Below are 24,630 nucleotides of genomic sequence, written 5' to 3'. Positions count from 1 at the left end.
CACGAGAAAAGCCTTGTGTGACATTTTCTGTTTTGTGGTTAACAACTGCAGAGACCAATGATTACAGATCTTAGGTTTTTACCTACTATATTTCTAGCAGAATCAAGAAAAACGAATCACAGACACTCTGTTTTACAAGGGAGTCTTTAATTTGTTTAAATTGTGAGACTGGAAACTACAGGAAAAAAAACCCATGCATTCTCGCGTTCTGCTTGTCTTTCTCTTAAGCAGGGTTTGGAAGTGCTTAAACCTGCAGCATGAAGGTATGGTCACAGTGCGTATGTTTGCTTTGACTCCTGGTTCTGTTCTCTTTTTAAAATTTCATTTGATCATTACTAGATTTATTTTATATCCAAGGGTGAAATACTGGATCATTTCAGTAAGCACCTCAGGTGTTTTTCTCCCATAGAAAAGCATCACCATAAAGCTAAAGCAGTTTTTTCAGGGTCTTTAGTCTTTGTAATTTTCTAGCACAAAAACGTCATTCTGTTGGAATTGTTACAGTGGCTTGAATATGCCTGTGAGAAGAAACAAAGTTAAATGTTACTATTATATTGTGCCTTGCTATTATAGAGGCAAGCTACACTTCTGGATTATAGACTTCACCTGAATGTCAAAATAAGGTGTGGGATAAACATCATTATTTAGAAGTGAGCACAGCATATATTTACTTATGATGTTTAAAGTTAATTACTTTGTAATGAAGGTGCTTGAGGAACATGTACGAAGTTGGCATCATGCCTCTTTTTCATGGTCTGGGGAAACCTCTGAGCAGATGGCAAACAATTTGTTCAAAAATTACATATCAAGTCAGTAGCAGAGGATGAAATAAAATCCTGATCTCCTGATTCACAGACTTCTGTTTTAGCTTCAGGCTCATTCTTCTTTTTACTAAGGAGACCTAAAGAAAAAGTTTATTTTGCAATAAGTCTCCACAGATGAAGAGAGTAGAGCAGTTTTAATGTTGGTGAGTTCACAGTAGCATAGCCACCAGGAGTATGGGGAGATCTTCAATTAACCTTTTTCAAGAGAGTGGCAATTGAAATATTTGAAATTGTCCTAGCATGAGCCTTATTTAGAATGTTTCTTCCATGTTTTGCCACTTAAAACCAATTAAGCCTACAATAGCAGGTAGGCTTTGAAGAAATGTGTCTCTTTAGGTTACAATCTATCTTTTTTATGGTAACATCTAAGGCAGTAAAACCTAACTTAAGTTGGCATTGTTTTAATCTGTACATATACCTTTTTGGTCCATTAGAATTAAAAGATGTATGCAAGGTTATTATGAATGGCAGTGCTTGATATATATAGCTTCTATCTAACGTGTCGAAAAGTAATAGGCATGCCATCTTCCAAGTATTTTTTGAGTAGTGCAAGAGTGCTTAGCTTGTAAATACTCATAGTCAACTGGATGCTGAAAGGTATTGAGTGCTCTGACTTCTGTCAAGCAAAGCACTTCTTAAACTTTAAGCATGGGTTGTCTTGTTGAGTGCTACTTGTGTGTTGTAAGCAAAATGCATATACTTAAGTTCTTTGTTGGATTAGGGCCAGACTGCTTGGCATCCTGCATGACTGAGTCAGTCTTTTCTATTAATTAATACAGGGTCTAATTCTCTAGCTCTTAGTTATTTTTACATGTCATTTCCATAAACATCGCTGTTTAGAACATTACAGACATAACTCTGTGAGATACCACAGTTCTCTTAGTGGACTACAGTTAAAACAATTAGGAATAATTTCAGGAAGTTCAGGAGAATATGTTCTAAAAGTAGTTGCTTACACCTAAGTTTAGAGGAGTTTTTTAATATTATAATTATTTACAGAATTTTAGGACAAGAACCCCAAACAGAAATAGTTCTCACCACTAGCTGAAATAGTTCTTTTCATTTTTATTTTTACATGTTCTGCTGATACTTGAAGAGCTAGCATAGCCCTGTACTGGACAGATTAAATGAACAATAACAATTTTGTTTGAGAAGAGCATCCATGTTGCAGATTAAGGTTATAAAACACACTTATTAAGCCTCCATTGCTCCAGCTTTTGGGTGCCATTTATATTGTTTAAAGTGGGACATAATCAATCCAAAGAAAAAAAATACACCATCCTACCCTGTAGCTTGATGACTGAGAAGGCCCTGGCTGGGCAGCTGCTGCCCTGCTTTTACAATATTTCAGTGCCGCTAAAAGCCCAAGGTTTCAGACTTCAATCATTTGAAAAAGCTTGAGGCAAAAGCTAGACCACAATACTCTAGATGTGCCCAGGCTTGTCCGTCAATGTTTCTTCAGCAGAAGCAAATCCTAGAGCCATGGGGCCACTACCAATGGAGGATACTTCATTTCCAGTCCCTCCTATGCATAGTGAGTTCTAGGGCTTCATTCAAGGGCACCTGGTTTTGGTCTAGGATGAGCCTGTCTTTATGTCCCACAGTCCAAGTTTTTGCACCAGCCAAAGGGCATAAGTATTCCCTTCTCTCATAAATGTGTTCTAAAGTGCAATGACTAACTTGGCAGCTTCCCTCTGACTTCATTGCCACATTATACCATGGGAAATGGGCTTGGCACAGGACTGGATAAGCATATGTCTTTCCTGTCTCTGGCTTCTCTATTACTGTGACTCAGTCCTGTAGCTTCTGTCCAACAGTGAACACTAGCCAGACATTTCATAGGCACGTACAAGTCAATAAGGTAGGTAGTAAGAAGGCAATAAGCCAGTTCTTGAGCATCCTCAGTTTTACTTCAGGAGAGTGCCACTGACTGGATTCACCACATATAGAATTGGGCCCACCATCTCCAAATGTTAGGAACCTATGGGCATTTATACACTTGCTCCAGAAGGCATGGGTGGGCACTTTAATTAGCGCAGCTCTGAGAGTCATGCTAATTAAAAGCACCCAGAGCATTGCATGCATCAGTGTCCCCATGGTGAAAAATGGCTGTGGGGTGCTTTGAACTAAAGCTTGTCAAATGGGGAGGATGCTGATACATGTGATGCTGGAGGCTGCTGGAGCACATTCATTTCCACTCTCCAGCAGACTTGATTAATCGAGTCTGCTCCAATGCACTGGAATTGCACCATGTCAGAGCAGGCTCCCTGCACGTGTATAGGAGCCTGTTACTCAGTCTCATCTTGCACACAGCTATGTACATGAGTGACTTGAATGTATGATACATGTGAACCAAAAATTATCCATGCATAAACAGCTGCAGAATTAGGCCCACCGCAAACTCCATGGAGGCAGGTATGATGCCTTCCACATTCCAACAGGACCCAGCATGCGGGTGGCTACAATATTAAAGGAAGTAGCAAGGAATTCCTTTAATATTGCATTCTGCTTTTACTATTAGCTGCATTTCCCCCTACATGCAATATCTCGAGTAAGTGATTTTCTATTTAATTCAGGAACAGGTAGATATTACTTTGACCTGGATTGGGGGAAGGGGGAAAGCACAAACCCTTCCTTTTTTCTTGTCCCTTCCCCACCCATCTCTCCCCTTTGCACCACACACTACTGCAGAGATTACCCTGGAAAAATACATCCTGAGCTACCTCTCTTTCCATTACTTCCAATAGCAGTAGTTATCTAACTGAGCTGCATTGTTAGCCAGCCCCATGGAAGTCATGTGAGTGGTACAGAAAACACAAAGTTGTTGTGCCAATTGGTCAGGCCTTCCACAAAGATGTGAAGTGATCCTTTTCCATTCAAATCTCACCCTTCCACAGGTTAGCATGAGACAAAACCCAATGAGCTTTGCCAGAGGAACCTATACTGGACTTTTTTCTGTGCGTGACTTCATTTTTTGTTATTCCCTACCCCTATTCCCACAGACCCAGAAAGGGTGCTTGGCTTTGCTTAAGCACTTTCAGTAATCAGGTACTGAAACAGAGTGAATTTTCCTTCATATGGGAACTGCCACCTTTCTTCTGGTCATTTGCCAAGATTCAAATGGGTTTCTCTGTTTCAAACACTTCTCTTGCATGTTTAATTTCAAAAGTAATGTAACTATTTCAGATGGAGTCTTCCCAAGGTTGTATGCAGGATAGCTCTGCTTCTCATTTTGTTCTCAGTTGGTGAAGCTTTCCCACCCACGTTAATGTTAAAACACTCAAACCGATACTCTTAGCTTTTCATTTCAGCCTTCACATTTTTTTCACATTTCCTAAACATTAAAAAAAGGTCAGAAGTGAGAATTAAAAAGAAGAAACCTCATTCTGTGAACAAGCTGAAGTATCTCAAGGAGGGCTATGTGGTGGGGGAGTATTTTCAGTTCAGAGAAGCATAAGCCACTGTAAGCCACCACAGGATGTGAATAGCTTAGTTGTAATATATTTTTTTATCCACCCAAGATGATCACAGTAACCAAAAAATGGGAGTCTCTTAAGGGTTCTGTGGTTGAAAGATGTTTACAGAGGAACAGATTTTTTAGGAGGATTCATAGCAATCAGTCTTGATTCCTAGTGCGGTGGTCTACTCATTTACATCCAAGTTCTGAGTTTGGGTTACTTTCCATCATAATGGGTATCATTCAATCACCTCTGGAGAAATAATTGGTATACACTTTACCTGTTCATTGACTATTTCTTTGTGGAAATCTACACAATTACCATGGTATCAGGTCAATTCTAGTTATTTTCTTTCCAGATGAATTTTATAGAAAGAAAATGTGGGCCAGAGACTGGCAGTGGTATTTTCATGTTCTGAAAGACTTGTACAAGAAGAAATTTCTGTAACTGTGATTTAATTTCAAGAAGAGGTAGATAGTAAGGAATCTGATTGAAAGGAACCATATTTAAGATTGGTAAGAAACAAATTTTACATTTGTAAAAATCCATCTAAGTCACCATTGTAGGTACTTGTGTTGTCTTCTTACCAGAGAATCAGAGCAGTTCTTGAGAGGCGTTTACCCTCACAATGTTCCTTTCCATCAGGCTGAATGAGTGGTGTGGGATGGGTCCATGAAGCCGAGTTATCTAGCCTGTGGGGTTAGAATTTGGCAGTGGCAGTGTTAACTACTGTGGTCTTTGGAGCTGAGGCAGCTGCTGCTCCTCCCATCACTAAACTTCCTGCCCCGCAAGTCAGATGACACAGGTCCACACTCTGGGTCCAGCCCAGAGGGCTTTTTATGGGTCCAGAAATGTTGTGGCAGGAGAAGCAACAAACAGCAGCATTAATTGCCACAGGTCATGGGGCTGTGGCAATTAATGCTGCCACCACTCATCTTGCTGCCAAATTTCTGGACCTGCGGGGAGCCCCCCAAGGCAGATGACATGACTCCATGGGCTGGATGCAGCCCATGGGCCATATCTTGGTCACCCTGGTCTACTGCAGATACCTAAGTTTATGCTAGCAAGGTTCTTGTGGCACAAAGTTCTACTTCTTATACCCAGAATCACTGTCAGCTTGGCAGGACTGAGCAGCTTGCTATTTCTCTGTCTTACCTGAACCCAAGTGTGATCCCCAGCTGGGCACCTTATCTTAAGTCTCCCAGAGAGATATGATACTGTAGGTGTGCTCTGAGCACACCCATTAGCCACAGCTTTTTGTTCCACACAGCACCTTCAATTGCTGGGTCTACTGGAGTCCTTTGAACACTCAGCCTGGAAGTGGGTCCAATGTTCTCCTCTCCAGTGTTCAAACTGACATCTCCTAAATTTGTAGGAGAGCGCCCTCCCAGCAAGACTATGCATTGCACAGGGCACTGAGACAGCTGGTTGTTTTCTGGATGTTTTGGGTTCTACTGAAGTTTCTTTCAGGTTCTGTAGGTTAACTGGTGTATCCATCTGAGCCCCTTTCTACTGATCCAGTGTCTAAAACTGAAATGAAGCAGCCAAGTAGAATTTGAACATTTCAATTATGAATTCATGGGTAAGAATCTCATGAAAGGCCAAAACACCTTTAAAAAAATCCTGAAATCCCTAGTTCTGGATAGAAGAGGACCCCCTTGGTGCAGGCCCTGTGGCTGAAAGGTGCCTACTGGGGATTACTGCAGAAGCCCTGGATATGCAGCATGTCAATACCGAGGAGATTCTGAGCAACAAGTAGCCAAATCCCTAGGATGGTCATATTTTGGACAGCTTCCAGGACTGTTTAGTTATGCCTGGGCTCTTTCTAGTCCCTGGAGAAGCCCACAATTGACTTCAAGGTATCTTGGGCCCTCCTTTACTTGGGCAGTAAGTTTTGTGCCACTCCTATGAGAGCTGCTGGGTAGAATGTCATTCCAGGTACAGCCTGTATACAGCCTATACAGATTTCCCTTCCTTCCCTTCCTTTTTGCCAGGTGGCTAACTAGAAAATTGGATCCACCTTTCCTACTCATGCATTTACTTGCTTCTTGTGCTACTGAGATTATTTGTCAACATGCAAAAAGTCATTAACCATTTGTCTCTGCAGTGTTGCCAGCGCCTAAGGTTAAGCTTTGTCAGTTTAAATGACCACCATTTCATCTAATATGTTACCACTGGAAACAAAAAAGCAGATCAATCCCCAGAACGCTCTTCTTGGCCTCCTTTCCAATAATTCCCCAGCACTTCAGGCAAGCATGCTAATTTAACCAACCAGTTCCAGCTAACACCAACTGCCCGTTATAAAAGAAGACTTTAACTGGGCTTTTTTGTGATCCAAGCTGGAACAGGGACCCATGAGGGTAGCCAAGTCCTTCTATGTTTACCATCTATCCCAATCCTTTACCTCTGTACAGCTCCTTCTGGAATGCAAGCTCAGCTGTAAGGGGTAAATGACTTACCTATAACTTAGTAATTTAGACACAAGGAGCATCCAGCAACTTCCTATATGCAGGGACATACACTTGCCTTTTCTTCCAAACTGCTTTCCATCATGCTTCAGGAATTAACTGGAAGGGAAAGCTTAACATTCAAAATGGCTTACACCTGCTGGTTGGGAAAAAGAATGATGCTGGGTGCATCTACACATGCACTTTACTGCAAAATTGACTAATTAGTTCCACAGTAAAGCATCACACCCATATTAGGGAGCTGTAAATTAATCAACTCCATTACTGGATAATACTGTTGGGGACAGTACTATCCTACAGTGGAGTCATTATGTGCATTCAAACGCACATGTAGACGGTGACAGGGGCTGGCTGAGGTAAGGAGGGTGCTACAGTGTGGGGACTGCCTGCTGGTTAACCCTTCACTGTAGCACCCTGATGCTCCAACCAGCCCCTCTGCTGCTCTCTGCAACCACCTGGGGTTGACCCTCCCTACCCTGGATCTTGTCAGCATGAGGCTGCTCTGCCCCAGCTTGAATTACTGTGATCCCAGGTTCACATGTAAAAAGTGCCGAGGGGCAGTTTTTTCCAGTGCAAACAGTGCCAGACTTCATTGCTCCAATTAATTGCTTCTGTAGATGCTCCCACAGAACATCAGTTTAGAACCAATTCTTTCCAGCTAATACACAAACTAAATGTGCTCCTTTTGCCATATTTTGTTAATACCATAGCTCCTCTTTCTGCTTGCCATGTATCTCATTGCAAATCATTATTATAAAAGCCTATGGACACATATGGAACTTGAACTTCAGGGAGGTTCTGAAATGCTTCATATTTTTGCTGGGAATTTGTACCTTCTGAATTTCGAGTTTTGAATTATCTACAAGTCGAGAGAGAGAGAGAGAAAAAAGGGCCAATACTGCCAACTTTTTCCTGATCTTGGATCAAAGTCATGCAAAACTCACAGAATTTCACACTAGTGCTGCTTCGCAACTAAACTTGTTCCAGCTTTACCTGAACAGCTTTGGAACCTGACTAACTCTTCAAATGTCTAATAAAATCGTAAATGAGGTCCTTCTCTTCTAACTTAAGGTAGCTTAGAAAGAGTTTGGTACAGCTGTGTCCTGCACTCACTTTTCCCCAACCTGACTGCTTGGTCTGCCTGCTCCTTAAGGCCAGTTGGCTACAAACTGGTTTGTGAATAAGAGCGCCAACTTCAGTGTGCTGTTGTTTGTGGACCATATTTGCCCTTAATTTTAAGTTTCTGGATCATAAACAAGTATATCAGAAAATGCTTGCGAGTCCCAAAGGATTCAGTTAAATTGAGTACATCATTAAGAATTTTGGACAACTGTGCATTATAACTTGTCAGTCACTATTCCTTTATTCAAAGACTTTACTATCCAATCAGGGATTAATACTATGAGATTGAGGTGACTAACCAAATACTGGAAATAGTCAAAGTGATTGGCTCACAAGCTAATTATAGGATGAATGTTATCGCTTCTCACATCTAAGTGAATAAATATGAGTAGCTTACAGACAGGTTTGCAGAAGGCTCAATCTACTTGTAAAGGATTTTTGGACATTATAAAAACTGTTATGATGAATTCACTACTAGGGCTGTGAAAAATTTTTCCAGCTGTTTTGTTTTGGGGCTATTTCGACTCTTTTCAAGCTTGAAATAGCAACATCGAAATGAAATGAAAAGCTTCAAAACAGCCTCGAAATGAAACGAGGGCAGCTGAAACATTTCAAAAGTTTTGAAGCGTTACGAGTTTCGAAGCTGGGCTTGCCTGCAGGGAAACAGAAAGTAAGGAGGGGGAAAGGGCTACTCTGTTATTGACTGTGTAGCTGGCCAGTGACTGTGATCCTTCCCTGAGGTCCCTTCCAATCCCAGTGCTCTGGGGGAGAGAAGGAAAAACAGCGTTAAAAGCAGCATTGTTTGAATTGAGCTGCTTTCTGCCTTGGGGTCAATTACTGAGCTGTGTCTTCCAGCAGCGTCAGACAACAAAGGCGATCATTCATTTCCTACTTGCTAGCCTAGCCAGCGGGATTCATCAATCACCTTTTGCTTTCTATACCCTTTTATTTTATTATTATATTCCTCCATTCCTTTCAATGTATTCCTCCCAAAAAATCCTCTTTTTGTTTTTGTTAGCCTATTTGGATTATTTTCCCCCAGAAAAGAAATCTGTGCTTTCTCTCATAGTGTGCATTCCATTTACTGTGCACAGCACATATTGCATAATATAATATAGAATTTATACAGGAACACATACACACTTTATATATTTTTAATTTATATATTACATAAATACATACATACTTTACATAAATACACATAAATATACAATTATTTACATGTATTACATAAATCAGATTACATTACAGAAGAACACACAGATTTCCCAGCACACCAAAGCAAAGATGCTATGAAGCACACCATGAAGTGTGCTGGAAAGTCAGCTGGCAAGCCTTCAGGGAGGGGTGGAAGAGAGGGTAGAGGGAGAGCTTTAAGTTCCCTCCCTCTCAAACTGAGATGCAGCCTCACTGTCAGGGATTCCTTAGAGGGGAACAGGGCTGCCACTGATGGCACCAGCACCACCAGCAAACTCATTTCCAAATGCAGGAAGGTGGCAAGCTACTTCTACTGGAACAAGGGGGCAAGATGCTGTGGAACAAACAGGCAGAGCTGAACATCCTGCAGCACAAAATCATTCAGGATGTACAGACTCAGAGGAACTCCACATACCTGATGCTTGAGAGGCTGGTGGAGCAACAGAAGGTCATCCATAACATGGCCTTGCTCAGGGAGATTGGGATCAGTGCCCCCCTTAACAGAGATGAGTGGGATACCATCTCCCAGATCTTGGTGGTCCTCAAGCCCTTCACTGAGGCCAGCGTTGGCAATGCCCTCCTTAGCCAGGTGATCCCTTTAGTGAGGGAACTTCAGAACCAAATGGAGAAGCTCCAGGAGATCAGTGTTCCTGGCTAGGCCAAGTTGCTGTCACCAGACGTGCAAGAACTGGTGAGGCAGCTGAAGGAGGGCATCAGGAAACAGTTTGATCCCTTGCAGTCCACATGCTGGCCGCCATGTGCGACCTGAGGGTAAAGGGGAGTGTATACAGCAGCCAAAGCCTGGATCAGTGGATGGAGGTGCTGGTGAAGAGAGTCAAGGAGACAGAAGGGTGGAGGCAGGGGGATGTGGAAGAAGGAGATCCATTGTCCCATGCTAGCATGCCATCCATGAGCCTCTGGCTTCTTTACCATTCCTTCTATTCAGGAAGATCACACACACCAACTGCAGGTGCTTCCTCAGCCTGACAAAATGTTTTTCAACCTGAAAGCTTGCTAAGATATATATCTCCAAATATTCAGTTGGTCTACTAAAAGATATCGGATTGGCCCAAAGAACCATACCATGACTGCCAGTGCCATATCATTAGACCAACACTCCTAGCACCTGTCCCCAGTCAGTTGACCGGAAGGACACAGGGCCCTGGGCACATCTAGGCCCCAGGGCTTGGGCTGGTAGGGAGACGTCTCTGGCAGCTGCTGGAGAATAAGCTTCTGCAGGAAAGGAAAGAAAGGCTCTGTGACAGTTTGACTGCCTGAGATGCTAGTGCTACTCTGCTGCTTACCTGTTGTTATTTAAAGTAGTGGACTGAACTGAGGCTGTAGGGGAGCAGGAGTACTCATTGGGGCACACTACCGTGTTGTGCAGAGGCACAAGCACCAGTGAGGGTGTCTTAACACACAGTGTCACCCATGTCATGAGCTTTGCTTGTCAGCAGCCTGAGGTGCTGTTTCCCAGAAACCCCTGCACCTATCTCCTTGAAATTTGGCAGGCTTTGTGGCCTCAGCAGGGGCTACCACACCTGCTGTGTTCATTTGAATCAGTCAAGACTTGACAAAGTTATAGGCAGTTTCATGATTCCCCATTATAGCCTATGGGCAAAACTTCAAAACAGCGTTGAAAAAGAGATACAATTTCAACAAAACGAAATGGAACTGTGCTTCAGAATGAAATGAAACTCAAAATGAAACACTGTCTCTTCAAAATGGCGAAACAAAAGTCAAAATGAAATGGTGGTGTTTCGCACAGCCCTATTCACTGTGGATTTTTACCAGAACAGCCAGTAAGTATTAGACTCTCACTTCAGACCAATCAAATGTTAGATAGAGTGAGAAGGATAAATTAAGGAGATATCCATGTGAGTCCACTTTGCCCTACCAGCCACACCATGCCCCTATACATTCTGTGGGCTGGGAGCAGACTTCAGAGTTAGGATGAATCACACAGTATACCTGTCTTGGAACTGTTGTTTTAGGCAAGTACTATTTATGCTCAGTTCCAGCTTTTTTTTGCTTTTTTTAAAATAAGGATGACAATAGCTAATTGCATCTCATCATGTGCTTCCTGGAGCTGTGTCTTGAGGCACAGCCCTGACAGTTTATAGAATCTACAAACATTCCTAATGAAACCTTAATTTCTAGGACTGAAACTGTTCCATTAGAGCAGCAAGGCAACAGTCACAGGCTGTTCTTCTGCTTTCACACACTTGAGATTTTAATTCATGCCTGACGTTTTATTCTATTTCACCGGCTTATTTTTGGGAAAGAAAATAGAAGCTGGAATCTTCTTCAGTACTTCACTTTAGTCATCCATTACAAAGTAATTTACAGACTTTCTACAAGAAGGGAGACTGCCAACCAGCAACGATTAACTGTCATATAAATCAGAAGGCACTGAAGCCTTCTTCAAAACTTCATAAATAAGTGAAAGTCAGTGAAAGAGTGTATGGTTTGATTTGTAATTAAATACATTAAGAGAAGCTCTTGTTTATGACCAGGGACCTGGGTTTTCCGTTTCCCATGGAAAAACAGAAAAAGCATGGATTTTCCCTTTTAATTGAGACAAATGTGGGTTTTTCATTTTAATGAAAAAACATGTAAATTTTTCACTTTTAGAAAGAGCTCTCTAGAGGCTGGCAGAATGCCAGCATGCAAGGGGCTGGGGGGAGCGGGAGGAGGGCAGCGATGCAGGGGGTGCTGTGTATATGCACATGGCTGCCAGGCAGCCTGGAGAGCAGCTTCTGCAAGCAAGTCTGGCAGAGGGATGGGGGATTGCAGCCCCATAGGGAGTGGGGAAGGGAGCTGGGCATTGCTGGGTCTGTCCCTGTGGCTGCTGCTCAGCTGTGTGGGTCTTGGGGCCCAGGGCTGGAATCCATGGCAGTAGGTCCTAGGAGAGGATTGGGATGGGGCCACAGGTGGCTCTTCTAGTGCTGCCCTCCCCCTGGGGTGTCCATGGCTTAGCAGGTGGGACCCAGAGGGGCCAGTCAGTGTGGGGCTGGGTGGGGAAGCTCTTTGCTGCTGTATGCCATGTGCCACCCTGGCAAGGTGCTTGCCTGGCAGCAACAGGGGTGGCAACAGATGTACACCTCACTGCTGTCAGGTGAGCAGGGGGCACCTTGTTATGGCAGCACAGAGCTCCCAGCAGCAGCAGTGAGCTTCCGTGCCTGGCACCGTTCTACCCTGCTGTGCCAGGTCCCTCCTGCTGGGCACCCACCCTCTCCACAGGCTGTGCTCCAGCCATGCCACTCGTGGGGGAGGGGGAGCCAGGCTCCATGCTCCACTCCCCGCTTGGGCTGCAGCAGCCATTGCCTCCCACACGTGGAAGCCAGGGCTCAGGCACTGCTGTGGGGGCAGGGGGTTGTGGACCCAGGTCCCTGGCTCCATAGCTCTGGCAGCTGGGGGCCTCCTCCGGCAGGGCTGGAGGGTGGGGGGTGTGGGTCACCAGCAGGGCCAGGGGGTTGTAGGTGGGGAGTGAGGGGCACCAGCAGAGCTGGGAGGATGTGGCTTGGGAGTGAGGGGCCTGGACCTGTGTCCTGGTGAGCAAAGGGGGCAAGGGGGACTCTAATTTTCTAGGACAAAAAACCCAAAATCAAATGCCAAAATGTATAGGTATTCAGAATGTATTTTATTATAGTAGCTGAGGCACTGGTAGGCTTCCAAACTGCTTTAAAATTGTCAATATATTTATACAGTATAACCTCATAAATCCAGATATCAAAAATTTGTAATTCTCAAAAGTCCAGCACTTTTTAAACTTCCCCCTCCACTCCTTGAGATGCATAGGGGAAAGTTTGCACGCAGTGGCTGCTGCCGCCATCCACCACCTGGCTCCGCATGCAGCAGCCGCTGCTCCAGGTCCGGCTGGTGCTCCAGTTTCAAAAAGTGGAATTTTCAAATTTCTGGCAGGTGCTTGGTCCCAAGCATGTTGGATTTATGAGGTTATACTGTAATATATATATATATATAGTGGTGTTTCATTTTAATTGTGGATTTGGGGGCTTTTAAATCAGAGAAGTTGAAATTTTTTAGCAGAAAATTTGTAATTTTTTTTTTTATCAGAAAAAAGCAGGATTCCTGTTAGTAAAGCTTTCTGATAAACATTAATGGTTATATATAATCCTGGCACAAATGAAGTGACTGCAAAAGACTTGGGACACTAAGATTGCTCTCTCTTTCTCATTTGTTATTTCCTCTTCAGAATACATCCTTCCTCCTCTGTCCCCACCTTCTTCATTACAAACCAAAATGTACTTTTCAGGCTTAGACAGTAGGTAAATTGGCTAAAATTTGACTCCTGCTCTTTCTTGATTGGTGGGTTCTGATGCTTATCAGATGCACAAACAGAATTACTTTTACTGTAGGCCCATTTTTCACATGTAGGCAAAGGGAGTTATTACTTTCCCTTAGGAGGACTTCCAAGCTCTTAGAGTCCATATTGTTCAAGCTGTTTTCTGCATGTAAGAAAACAGATATTTTCTTTTTGCCCATTCCCTGTTGGTGAGACTCAAAACTAAAGTCATATTTTTTTCTTGCAACTATTGCTCCATTAGGTTCCATTCTGACTTGCTCCTACCTCTACCCTCTGACACCTCTTGCATATACATTTAAATTGCATCAGCACTGATACTGAGAATAAAAGGCTTACTTTATGACCAGTCTTGGCCCCGATAGATAGATAGATAGATAAAAGTTATCAGGACATTTTCACCTGATTTTTACTGAAAAGGGGGTAGGGATGGTATTGTTGAAAAGGAATTCTTCAATTTAGAGGGTTAATGTCCGTAGAAGAAGGGGCATTTGCATGCTATAACTGAATCTGAACACAACCTCTTCAAAAGCTACCTTCACGACTGTAACACAAGACTTCCATTCCCTTTCTGTGGGACTTGTCCTTAACAGATTTAGACATTTTTGAAATCCAAGTCATAGTACTTAGTGTAACACGGGTCCCATTCAGCTTTAGAAAGCTAAGAAGTTTGTTAAATAACAGAAAATTCTACTTTACAATAATATTTCTACATTTTAATGCAAGGCATGAAGTTAATTCAGTTTAGCTTAGGCTCCTGACTTTCTTTGAATCAGTTTCCCAGCATTTAGGGGAAAATATTATCTACTAAAAGGCATTCTTCTTGCTTGGCTATCCAGCTTGATTTAGTATTTTAACTGTCTAATTAGGAAATATCTAATAGCATTTAACAATTTCTTTTGGCACTGCAGGGTAAGCTGCATACATCCTCCAAATTACCCCTCTGCTTGTTTATTCACAGTGAGTAGAACTTACATGAGCAGCCACAGAGACATCACTAGGACTATTTGTGCATGCAAGTATGACTCCATTTCGGAAGTGCAGAGAGAAGTAGTTAGCCATGCTACTCTGAAGTCAGGTGGAAGCAGGGCAGGGTGATACCTTGGAGACTAACCGGTTCAGAGAGGCATAGGATTTCCCAGGAGACAGGCTACTTTGTCAGATGCTATCATAATATATCATAGATGCATAGCCTCTGACAAGGTAGGGTATGGCCTACCGGGTAAGAACAGAGAGTAAAAAGCCTGAGGCTGAATCAATTAGGTTGTTCTAAGCAGGTTAGTATAAGCTGTAGAGATTGAATCAATTTGCAAGTGAACAGATATTCGCTTTTGATTCAGGAAATGCAGGTGCATGCCTTCAGTGGCTCAGCCCAGAAGCTAGGGGATGCTAGAGCACACCTCCCAGCCTGCCAGCTCTGCAGCTTTTCCCCTTTCCCTGCTCCAGTGGAGGGGACATGGTCAAGTCCCAGCCCAGAGATAGCTGGAGGATCTGCCTGGGTAGATGGGTGGGAGTGCCTGCCAGGCTGGAGAGGGTGGCTGGGGGAAAATGTTGTGGCACTGAATTCATAAACGCCTGAACAAGATTAGCCTTTTCTCTGAAGTGAGCATGTACTGAACAGAAGCGAACCACCCTGTGAAGTCCTGCTGGCTGTAATCATGGACTACAAATCCTAGATGCACCTAGAAGCAGGAAGAGGAAGTGATAAGCAATCCTGCAGAGTCCTGCTGCTGGCGTGCAAATCTGAGACTTCAGAGGCAGCAAGAAAAAGTGAACACAGAGCCTATGCTGGGATGCTGGGGGACTCTGATTTAACCTGAATCAGGAAGGGGTCTGGGACAGAAGTTTCATAAACTGGTTTGACTTAAGTCTGATACTACATTCAACTAGGTTTATCTTAAACTAGTTTCAGCTATTTTGAAACTGGCTTATGTGCACTGAATTTCTGTTTTGTTACAGGTTTAAACCAGTTTCTGAATACTTAACCAGTTTCTGTGTAACTTCTGTCCCTAGCCCAAAAGCTTATGCCTCTCTGAACCAGTTAGCCTCCAAGGTGCCACCCCATCCTGGTTTCTTTAGGGCTTCAGAAAGTGCAAGCTCCAGTATTGCCTACCCCACCGTGCCAAAAATTATGAGACAAACTCTTAAAAAAAATCAAGAGATTGGCATGTAAATCATGAGATGCTATTTTTAAAGTGTGTGTGTGTGTGTGTGTGTGTGTGTGTGTGTGCGCGCGCGTGTGTGTGCACGCGCACGTGTGAGGGGTTATTTGTGAAGGTGTGTGTGGAAGGGTGAGGGTGTGTGGGCCTTGGAGCCTGTGGAGGGAGGGTCCCCACACACTCTGGCAGGATGTGGGGTACTGTGGGTCAGGAGTGAGAAGCACCATCAGGGCTAGGCGGGCTGTGGATTGGGAGTGAGGAGCAGACAGAGAGACACAGACACACAGAGATACTGACAGACACACAGACAGTACCCAGCTGGCAAGTGGAAGGAAAGAGGCAGGGGGAGAGGAAAGGGGTTGGGGGGAGATCAAGTCCCCTGCGTTGAGGGAGGGAGTGGGGCAGAAGCAGGGGCAGGGGTGAATGGGACCCCAGGGCTGGGAAGGGGGGTCACCCAGAGGTGTGGGTGGAGGGGTGCAGCTCCCTACAGCAGCACCCACCACCAGGGGAGGCATGGTATGTGTCCTCTGCAGGCCAGAGGTAGGCTGCCTACTGGGCTGGGGCTCTCCACCCTGATGCCTTGCCCCAGGAATTCAGCTGTGCAACCCCAGCGTATCTCCTGCGGCTGGGCAAGCAAGGGATGCGCCACGTGGCCAATGTATCCTGTGCCTAACCAGCAGGTGGCAATGGCATCATGCGGCTAAGCTCCTGGGGCAAAGCAGCAGGGTGCAGAGCTCCAGCCTGCAGTGGGCAGCTCTCCTCTGCCCCACGGGGGACACATGCCCCCATGCCTCCCCCGGGGGTGGGGGTACACTGCTGCAGGGAGACATGTCTCTTTCCCTGCAACTCTGGACGATCCATCCGGGGCCCCATTCACCCCAGTCCCTGCCCCTCACTGCAGGGGCCTTGATCTCCCATCCTCTTCCCTCTCCTATGCTCCTTTTGCTCCACTTACCAGCTAGGAAAATCCAAAGAACTGAGGGTTGGATCGGGAGATCGGGAGTCGGAATTATTTTGACTTCGAAATCCCAAGCCTCATGATGGTTTCGCAGCAGTTGGCATTACTGAATCTCTGGTGGATGGGTAGTATGAAATAAAGCAGTGGTTTACATCTGTGTGTGTGTGTATGTGTGTGCACATGTGTGCACACGCACACACACAGTAGAATTTATTTTGGCTCATCACCAAAATGCTTCTCTTAAAAAAAAAGTTTGGAGTGATTTGAGATTTAAAAGTGTGTATCTCACTCCACTCTTAAGTATCCACCTTCTCCATCCTCCTGGTTAGATAAAGGCAACCAAATGCCCCTGATAAAACAGTGCTCTGGCTACAATATTAGAGGAAAGATGCTGCAACAGCCTGTTGAGAGCATACTCAGTCTTTTAATTAAGGCTATTTTTAAGCAATCAAACAGCCAAATTAGTATCCAATTACACTTGGATTCAGATGAATGTTAAAGCAAGTGTGAAAATGTAGGACTAATTTGGAAGCAGTAGCTGAGGACCTAGAAGATAAAAAAAGAATCTGGGCTGAGGTGGGTCAAATGGATGATGTGTGTACCTTTATTTTACAGACTATATCACAATAAGGCAATATCCTGACACAGCATACATCAAATATGGTACATCTGCACTCCTTGCTTGTATGTTTGACTTCCAGTTTCTCTCTCATGCTGAAATTGAAGTCTACTGGAATCTGAAGCTGGTTCTATTAAACGATACCCGGAAGAAAATAACCGTGTATTCAAGCATGTTACCTTTAAACACAACTGACATATTCTTAGAAAAGGCTGGTAAATACAGATCTGCAGGCAACATTCAGAAGGGCATAGTCTTCTTGGAAGTGATGAACCTTCAGCCTCAAGACACTGGAGCATACACCTGCAACGTGGCTCGCCTAATGCCGCCTCCATATCTGGAAGGAATCAGCAATGAAACTTACCTGTGGGGTAGGATTTTGCAAAGCTTTATTTTGAAACCTTTTCCCCGATCTAAAACTTAAAAATGCCAGACCCGTAAGGGTACAATACAGCACCTGGAGTGCTATTGAAGCATCTGAGTTTGCCAAAATACACCACACAATTCTGTTCCACAGGGAAAAATTAAAGAACATTTCATACCATTAAGATACCTTTTGCCAAAACACATCAACTAGCTAACACAATACATACTATTTGATACACATATTCTTTCCTTAGATTTTGGACTTACCCTAAGTCAGGAAAATACTTAATTGTAAACGTAATCCAAAATTTTATATCAAGTTCCACAAGGATGGAAGCTCCATATTTATATCACAGAACTGATACCATCATGAGCTTTCCACCTGGCCAAATCTTGGGGCTATTTTAGTGTAACACTGCCCTCTGGTGACTGGCTTATAATCAAATTTTACTGATGCCTTACACTGAGATTTGGTTAATTACCTAGCACTCAACTTTCAGTAATGTTACATTTAAAAAGGGATTTTCACTTACCTTGAGCAGTACAGATTTGCATTTTGGAAGCAAAAATCCCATCCCCTGTGCAACACCCATGTGCTGTAATAGATAAGAGATGGTCATTTATATGAAGCCATGGCTTTATAATATCCTGTTAAGGTCACTGTGTGATTAATAACAACCCATAGTCAGGAGAAGATCCAGCAGGAGGTGCACTGCTGCACTTGCACTGCTACTCCCCTTTGATTCCTGGTTAATCCAAAGTTTAAAACCAACTGTGTGGCAGAGGCAGTAGCATTTCTAGTCAGGCAATACTAAGGGAATCACTTGACTTTGTGGCTCATTATAATCTACCTGATCCTTCTAAACTCCACAGGTATTAATGATCCTTTTCTTCATGTTCCTCCAATCAAGCTAGCCTTTGTTCTGCAATTCTGCTGTCTGTTAGCTGCTCCTAGTAACGAAGCAACTATTTCACAGCCCTGCAGATTGTTTTTAACTCATCCCAATGAAGTGATATTTGTTTGTGCTTCAATCTTAAATGGAATAACAAAGCCCTAGGCCCACAGAGTGTTAGTAATGCTTCTAGTTTATTGTTAACTGGAGAAAAATATTGCTAACACCATCTTAGTTATGTGCTGATGTACCTCACTATCTGCACCCCCATTTTCAAAATTCTAGTTCCATCCATGCTGAAAGTTATTTATTCTAGTAATAATTTAGATTTTTTGTTGTAATATAAACGAGATGTTTTTAAAGACAAAATAGAAAACAAGGTATGATCTAGTGGTTTTCTATAGGTGAACAAAAAATGAAAGGTTCTTTCGAAGACTACACTTTTTCACCTGCTTCCTAATTTGAAAGCCCCATTTGAGATAATGACACCTTTTCCCACCATGCTAATATCCAAGGTGGTCCTTGAATTTTGATTGCCTTGTTTACACACACACACACACACACACACACACACACACACACACACACACACACACACACACGGCTGTCCATAGTGTGCAGCAAATTGGGGCAACTGCCTTGGCCCCTGCTCTTTGGGAGCCCCCACGGAGCCAGGTCAAGAGGCTGTGGCCCCTCCCCTGGGGCCTGCCTGGTGCTGGCAGCTCCACCTCGCGCCGTGGAAGAAGTGCAGAGACCCCCCTGCCCGGGTGCGGGGGAGACCCCAGCCCATGACCTGCCTTTGTGGGGGGACTCATGGGCCCTGTGCAGTGTTAAGGGGGCCTTGCACAGGCTGATTTGCCAGGCCGCACACCCCCTAGGGTTGACCCATATATAATATAAGCATACATTTGAATGAATAGCTCAAAGAAACTTGAGGGCAGCTGCTTCATATCAGAACCAGGATTCATTTTCAACTATAATTCTTTATGCTTAGGAATTGAAGATAAGCTGGAAGCTTCTTTCAAGCCACTGGAAAGTCACTTTGTCATCTGTATAGGAGCGCTGGCAGTTTCTATGATCGTGTGCACCATAATTTGTATATGGGTAAGAACTCCATTTCAATTAATATATTTTCCAGAACAACATAGCAGCCTTTTGTTTTCAAGCAGGGTTCTGTTTCTATTCATTTTTTGCCCCTGTGTGTACAGAACTACAAATACCAAGGTCATGAACTGACACACCCAAAAAAGAGTGTCTCTTGGAGACATGTCTAATGCACTCATTCTGATAAGCAGCTAACTGGAGGGAAGAGGAGAATAGGCAGATCTTCATCCCAAATTGACCCGTTCATGATTTGTAAGAATTTTATTAACTCCCAAAAAATTAATTTCGGAAAACCTGCATTTATGTTGTTTAACATGTTTACATCAAGCCCCTGAACTTGGGTAGGTTCCTAGGAAGCAGAGCCAAAATAGTTTCATTTCAAGCAACCATGCAGCACAAAATGTTTTTTCATCATTTGAGCCTAAAGGCAAGTGGAAAAATCAGGTATTTGGGCCAATTTCCACTTGGATTTGGGGCACAGTACCACTTTAAAAGTCACCAAGAAAGAACAATGGGAGCAAAAACTACATTTCAGCAGCCAACCAACTATGAAATGTCTGCTCCTATAAAAACTTAAGTGACTTGCCTGAGGTCATACAGGAAGTTCGCAGGGACGTGAAACAAACATTTGGAATGCCTAGTTTAATTGACTTAATTTTGTTGCATCAGTTAATAATGGAAGCATGGTTATTTCCTTCCGACTATAATGAATTACATGTCACTCTGATAAACAGCAAGTGTCTACTCAAAATGTCATCTTTCGTCGGAACCAAAATGCAATTGCAGGGTATTGCATAGCTGTGCTTTCCACTTAGTGAGTTTAGCAAACAGCAGAAACAACAAAATCTTTTCAGAAAAGCTGCTCCTCAGTGGTGCATCCAAGCCATGGGAGCAAGACAGATTAGAAAACCCATAAGAAAATAATTCCACGTGAAATCTCTACTAGATTTCTTGAGATCAGGATAAACTTCCAAAGCTTGGGTTGGCTAATCTGAACAGAAACTTTCAAATGCTTTACATTATAAATTGAAAACCAGGATCTCATAGGTCCAGGTCCATTTTTTTCTCCTTCAAGTCAGGCATCTGCTGTCTTTCACATTTAATTCCTTTCTTAATCGCATTGTTTATATCCAAACAGTTCAAGAGATTATTCGTCTTTGGGGTTTATTATTCTGCCACTTGCTACTCCCAAAGTTACCGAATAGGTGCCCTTGTGACACTTTAGGAGATTAAATATTTGAGTTAGTAACTTTTTAAAACCATTAATCATTTTGCCCCGATTAAAAAAAGAAGTCATTTGCTTTTTCTTCCTTGCATCTAATGAATTGCAAATTGGACTGAAAAGCACAACACAAAAAAGCATCTGGATGAAGAAAGTGGAAGAGGCTGCAGATCTGACTGACAGCCTTGATGTTCAACCCAGAAATCAAAATGTAGGTCTGAGCAGCAGGGGCTGACAAGAATCTGGGCTCCAAACTCATCATATACAGCAGTCACACACTTTTTAAAACTCTCGCTATAAATGATTCCCCACCTTCCACAAGATAATAGCAATCCCTTAGTTAGTTCTACTGGCCCTCTTCTTGTAAGAAAAACTAAATTTACTATCATATCTGTAAGGCAGTTTTAAAAGCCTTTGAACTTTTTGTCTATGTTTATAAAGCACCTAGTACATTATAGGTGCTTCTGCAAGTTAAATAATTATCAGCTTTTTAGATGGGGTAAATTTAATACTGTATCAAGGATAATTTGATGGCTAATATGTTAAAGGAATATCTTCTAGAGCAGGGGTCCCCAAACTGTGATCTGTGTACACAAGACATCTCTCGGGGGTATGAGGGAAAAAATGTGTAATGGTGGATTTAATTTTCATAATAATAATAATGGGCATTTAAGGGGTTAAAATATAAAACGTATGCTGGAAGGGGTATGAAGGCAGCTGCTAAATCTGAAAGGGTGTACACAATAAGAAAAAGTTCGGGAACCTCTGTTCTAGAGGACTACCAAGCATATCAGTTGATGAGGGTATAGATAGCTATAAGCATCCTAGCAGTTAGACTTATAAAAATGAGTGAAAAAAATTACTACTGCTTTATTAACCCTTTGTATTAACTATATAAGTATGCCTTTAATATGCAGCATGATCTAAATGACAAGAGGTCCAAGAAACTATTCTCAATAAGAGCTCTCTGACCTCACCTGTAATGTTACTGCAGCCTGTGGTACAGAGCGCTTGAGTGTTTACTCAGCATCACACTGAATTTGTTGGCTCCTAAAAGGGTCTCTCAAGACACCAAGAAAAATACACAATATGCTTTTTTCTGTCTCTTTTTGTTAGTGCCTTGAATTGCACCTCGACGTGCATCTTCCCTGCTCAGTAAACCTCTGCTATTCTTCCTCCCCCAATTGGCTGTATTCTAGTGTTGCCTTTTCCTCTCTTTACTTTGGATCCATACCTAAAGGAAATGCAAAAGAAGATGATGATTAGGAACATCAGCTCATGACAATGAAGAATCCAAATTTTTCAAAGGTTGCCAATTTAAATTGAGAGGCTGAATTATGTCAGTGGAATACTGGCTAGCTGAGAAACTTCAGGATTCTTTTACATCAAGTTTCTTTCCTTTTTTTAAAAATAAAGGGCACCTACAAACATGCAGTGAGGCTGCTCCAATGCGCTGTAATTACCATGCTCCAGCAGACTTCAGTATCATGTGTATCAGTATCTCCATGCTGAAAAATGGCAGCAGGGGCACTTTAGCTAAAGCTCGTTTGATTTCTGAAAAGAAGTCCACAGATTGGGTTTGGACCAAAACTTCAGATCCAACCCCTGCAATAACCTTTTCAGGATATTTGAATCATTAGTTTGGACCTCTTTCTCAACCCCTCTATTTTATATCACTATAGGGTGTACGATGTGTGATTGAAGCTTACAGGACTTCATTTACATCCAGTGCAAAACAGAACTACAGACAATGTTGATATATGGAGTCCCAAGTTCCACTTGAAACATTATTACATTATATATCAGTTTTATGTCAAAGGGACTGATGTTTTTACAGCCCCTCCATTCAGAGTAATGGGTCTCTACTCACAGGGGCTTCATAATTTGAATGGAGGGCATCTTTTAGATTGACAAAGTGATTTATAAATGTTGGATCATGAATTGAGAATAGTTATGTAAATCAGAAATGTTTCTTGAAGTGAAAATAGCTGTTGTTTTTCTTTGTTGAATGAGATCTGTGTGTTCTTTGGAGGAATGATTTAAATTCGTAATCCCCAGCACTTTCATGGGAATAGCATTATGCTAATGAAGCCTATTATCGATTCGTAATCCTACCTAATTAAATTTGAGCAACGGTTCTTTGCGTAAAGACATATGTAGCTTAATTTCCTTTGTGACTCACTGCCATGCTGTGGCCTACAGAGGGTCTCACTCTTTCCCATTCACACACACACAGGAAAAATTTAAATAACAAAAACGCCCACCTGCCAGGTGCCCCTTCCCTTAGTTATAATGAGCACTTAACATTAACACTTGTTCAACTGCAATGTAATTTGCAATGTTTGTATCTTACATGGCCAGCAAAGTCTCATTATATCATAGTCAGATAAGGTTGGACATGAGTGTTTTCATCATGGCAACAACGTAAATGTTATAGAAATAGCCATTATGTATAAGCTAGTTTACTAGACTATTTCATCAGTGGATTATGTGAATGGGAAGAACAGAATATTTCAATCTCTTATGTAGCCTATTTTACCCTTTGAGAGCATGAGCACTCTGATGTGGTAAAAGACCACCCTGCCTACATTTCCCATCAGACAAGGGCCATGACCTAGGGGAAAAAATATGTACAAAGGTCCATGTTATTATTTTGTTTCTAATACTTCACACAGGGTAGTGGGCAGATACCAGCCAATGATCATACACCCCGTTATTATAAGATATGAAAAATCTAATAGGAAACAAACAAGTAAGACAGGAGAAGGAAGCTTGCATATTTTGGTTAATAATGTATATGCATATAATAATAAAACAGTTTGTGGAAACCACCAAATCACTCTTCGGGGGGTGGGGGGACACTGATAGTTGTATTGTGAGAAAATACACATTTCTTAATAGTGCACAGTGATTATTATTATTTTAATGTGAGCAGTATTATATTGATGAGCTCCTTAACTTTGTTTCCCTGTTTCTGTGAGCTTGACATTTTTGCTGGTTGTCATTCAGCAACATTATCTGGTTTTCAAAATAACCTCCCCCCACTCCTCCCAGGTATATCATTTTCTGGGATATTTAAAAGTCAGCAGGACTGATAATGCAACACTCAAATGTGGTTCACTTATTCATACACTTCTGACAGCTTATGCAATTAAGTCTTATGTAACATTTTCTTTCCAGGCTCGAAGAAAGTCTTCCCCAGAAAGATCTCAATCAATGCCAACAACAGAATCCATGGTCTATATGGATATGAATTTTGCAAAGCAAAAAACCAACAGTGAAGGGTGACAGACCCATGGGACACTTTTCAGAGCACTGGGTGCATCTACATGTTTGTTAATGTGCTTTTGCTAATGTGCATTAAATTTAGTACCTCTGGGCATTCTTACACATGCAAGCACCACAGTGCCTGGTGCTGTGATGCTTGCAGTTGTATAAGTGGCAAAATGCATGCCAGCACTGAGAAAATGGCAGCGGTGCACTTTTGAACTAAAACATAGAAAGTACTTTTGTTCAAAAGTGGACTGCTGCCATTTTCTGTGTGCTGATGCGCATTTGGCTGCTTATACAACTGCATGCAATACAACACAGTGCACTTCCTTGTTCTGTTCATTAGATACTGCGTTTCTGTTCACCACTTGTCTTTAACTTTATTCAATGCTGCTGTGAACCATGAAACATATTATCCCCAAAGTAGTATAGGTTGTGGATACACATACATTTGGAGCCATTTCAAAACAGCAGTAGCTAGTATATTCTAAACCGGCTCTAAATGTATCTGTGTCTATACCTTGAACTTTCACCTCCTCAAACTATAGAAGTTACAGCTCTAAAATGTGAGGGTACAAGCAGACATAATGAAATGTATTGATCTTTTGATCTTAAAGGATACTGATATAAGCAGTTACAGTGCAAC

The 24,630-nt window shown here is 42.5% G+C and overlaps 1 protein-coding gene across 1 annotated transcript; it reads left to right on the top strand.

The window, feature by feature from the left end:
- Positions 1-135: 135 nt before the first annotated feature.
- LOC109302358 lies at positions 136-24,002 on the top strand. The gene is made up of 4 exons (XM_019523917.1): positions 136-263; positions 17,126-17,500; positions 19,383-19,492; positions 23,895-24,002. The coding sequence occupies exons 1-4, from the start codon at positions 194-196 to the stop codon at positions 24,000-24,002; spliced, it is 663 nt and encodes a 220-aa protein (XP_019379462.1). The 5' UTR covers positions 136-193.
- The last annotated feature ends 628 nt before the right edge of the window (positions 24,003-24,630 follow it).

This window comes from Gavialis gangeticus, unplaced genomic scaffold, assembly GCF_001723915.1.
Source record: "Gavialis gangeticus isolate Ggan-Ray unplaced genomic scaffold, GavGan_comp1, whole genome shotgun sequence".
Lineage (NCBI taxonomy): Eukaryota > Metazoa > Chordata > Crocodylia > Gavialidae > Gavialis > Gavialis gangeticus.
Note: the sequence above shows the minus strand (reverse complement) of the source record. Positions and strands in the feature narration are given on the sequence as shown.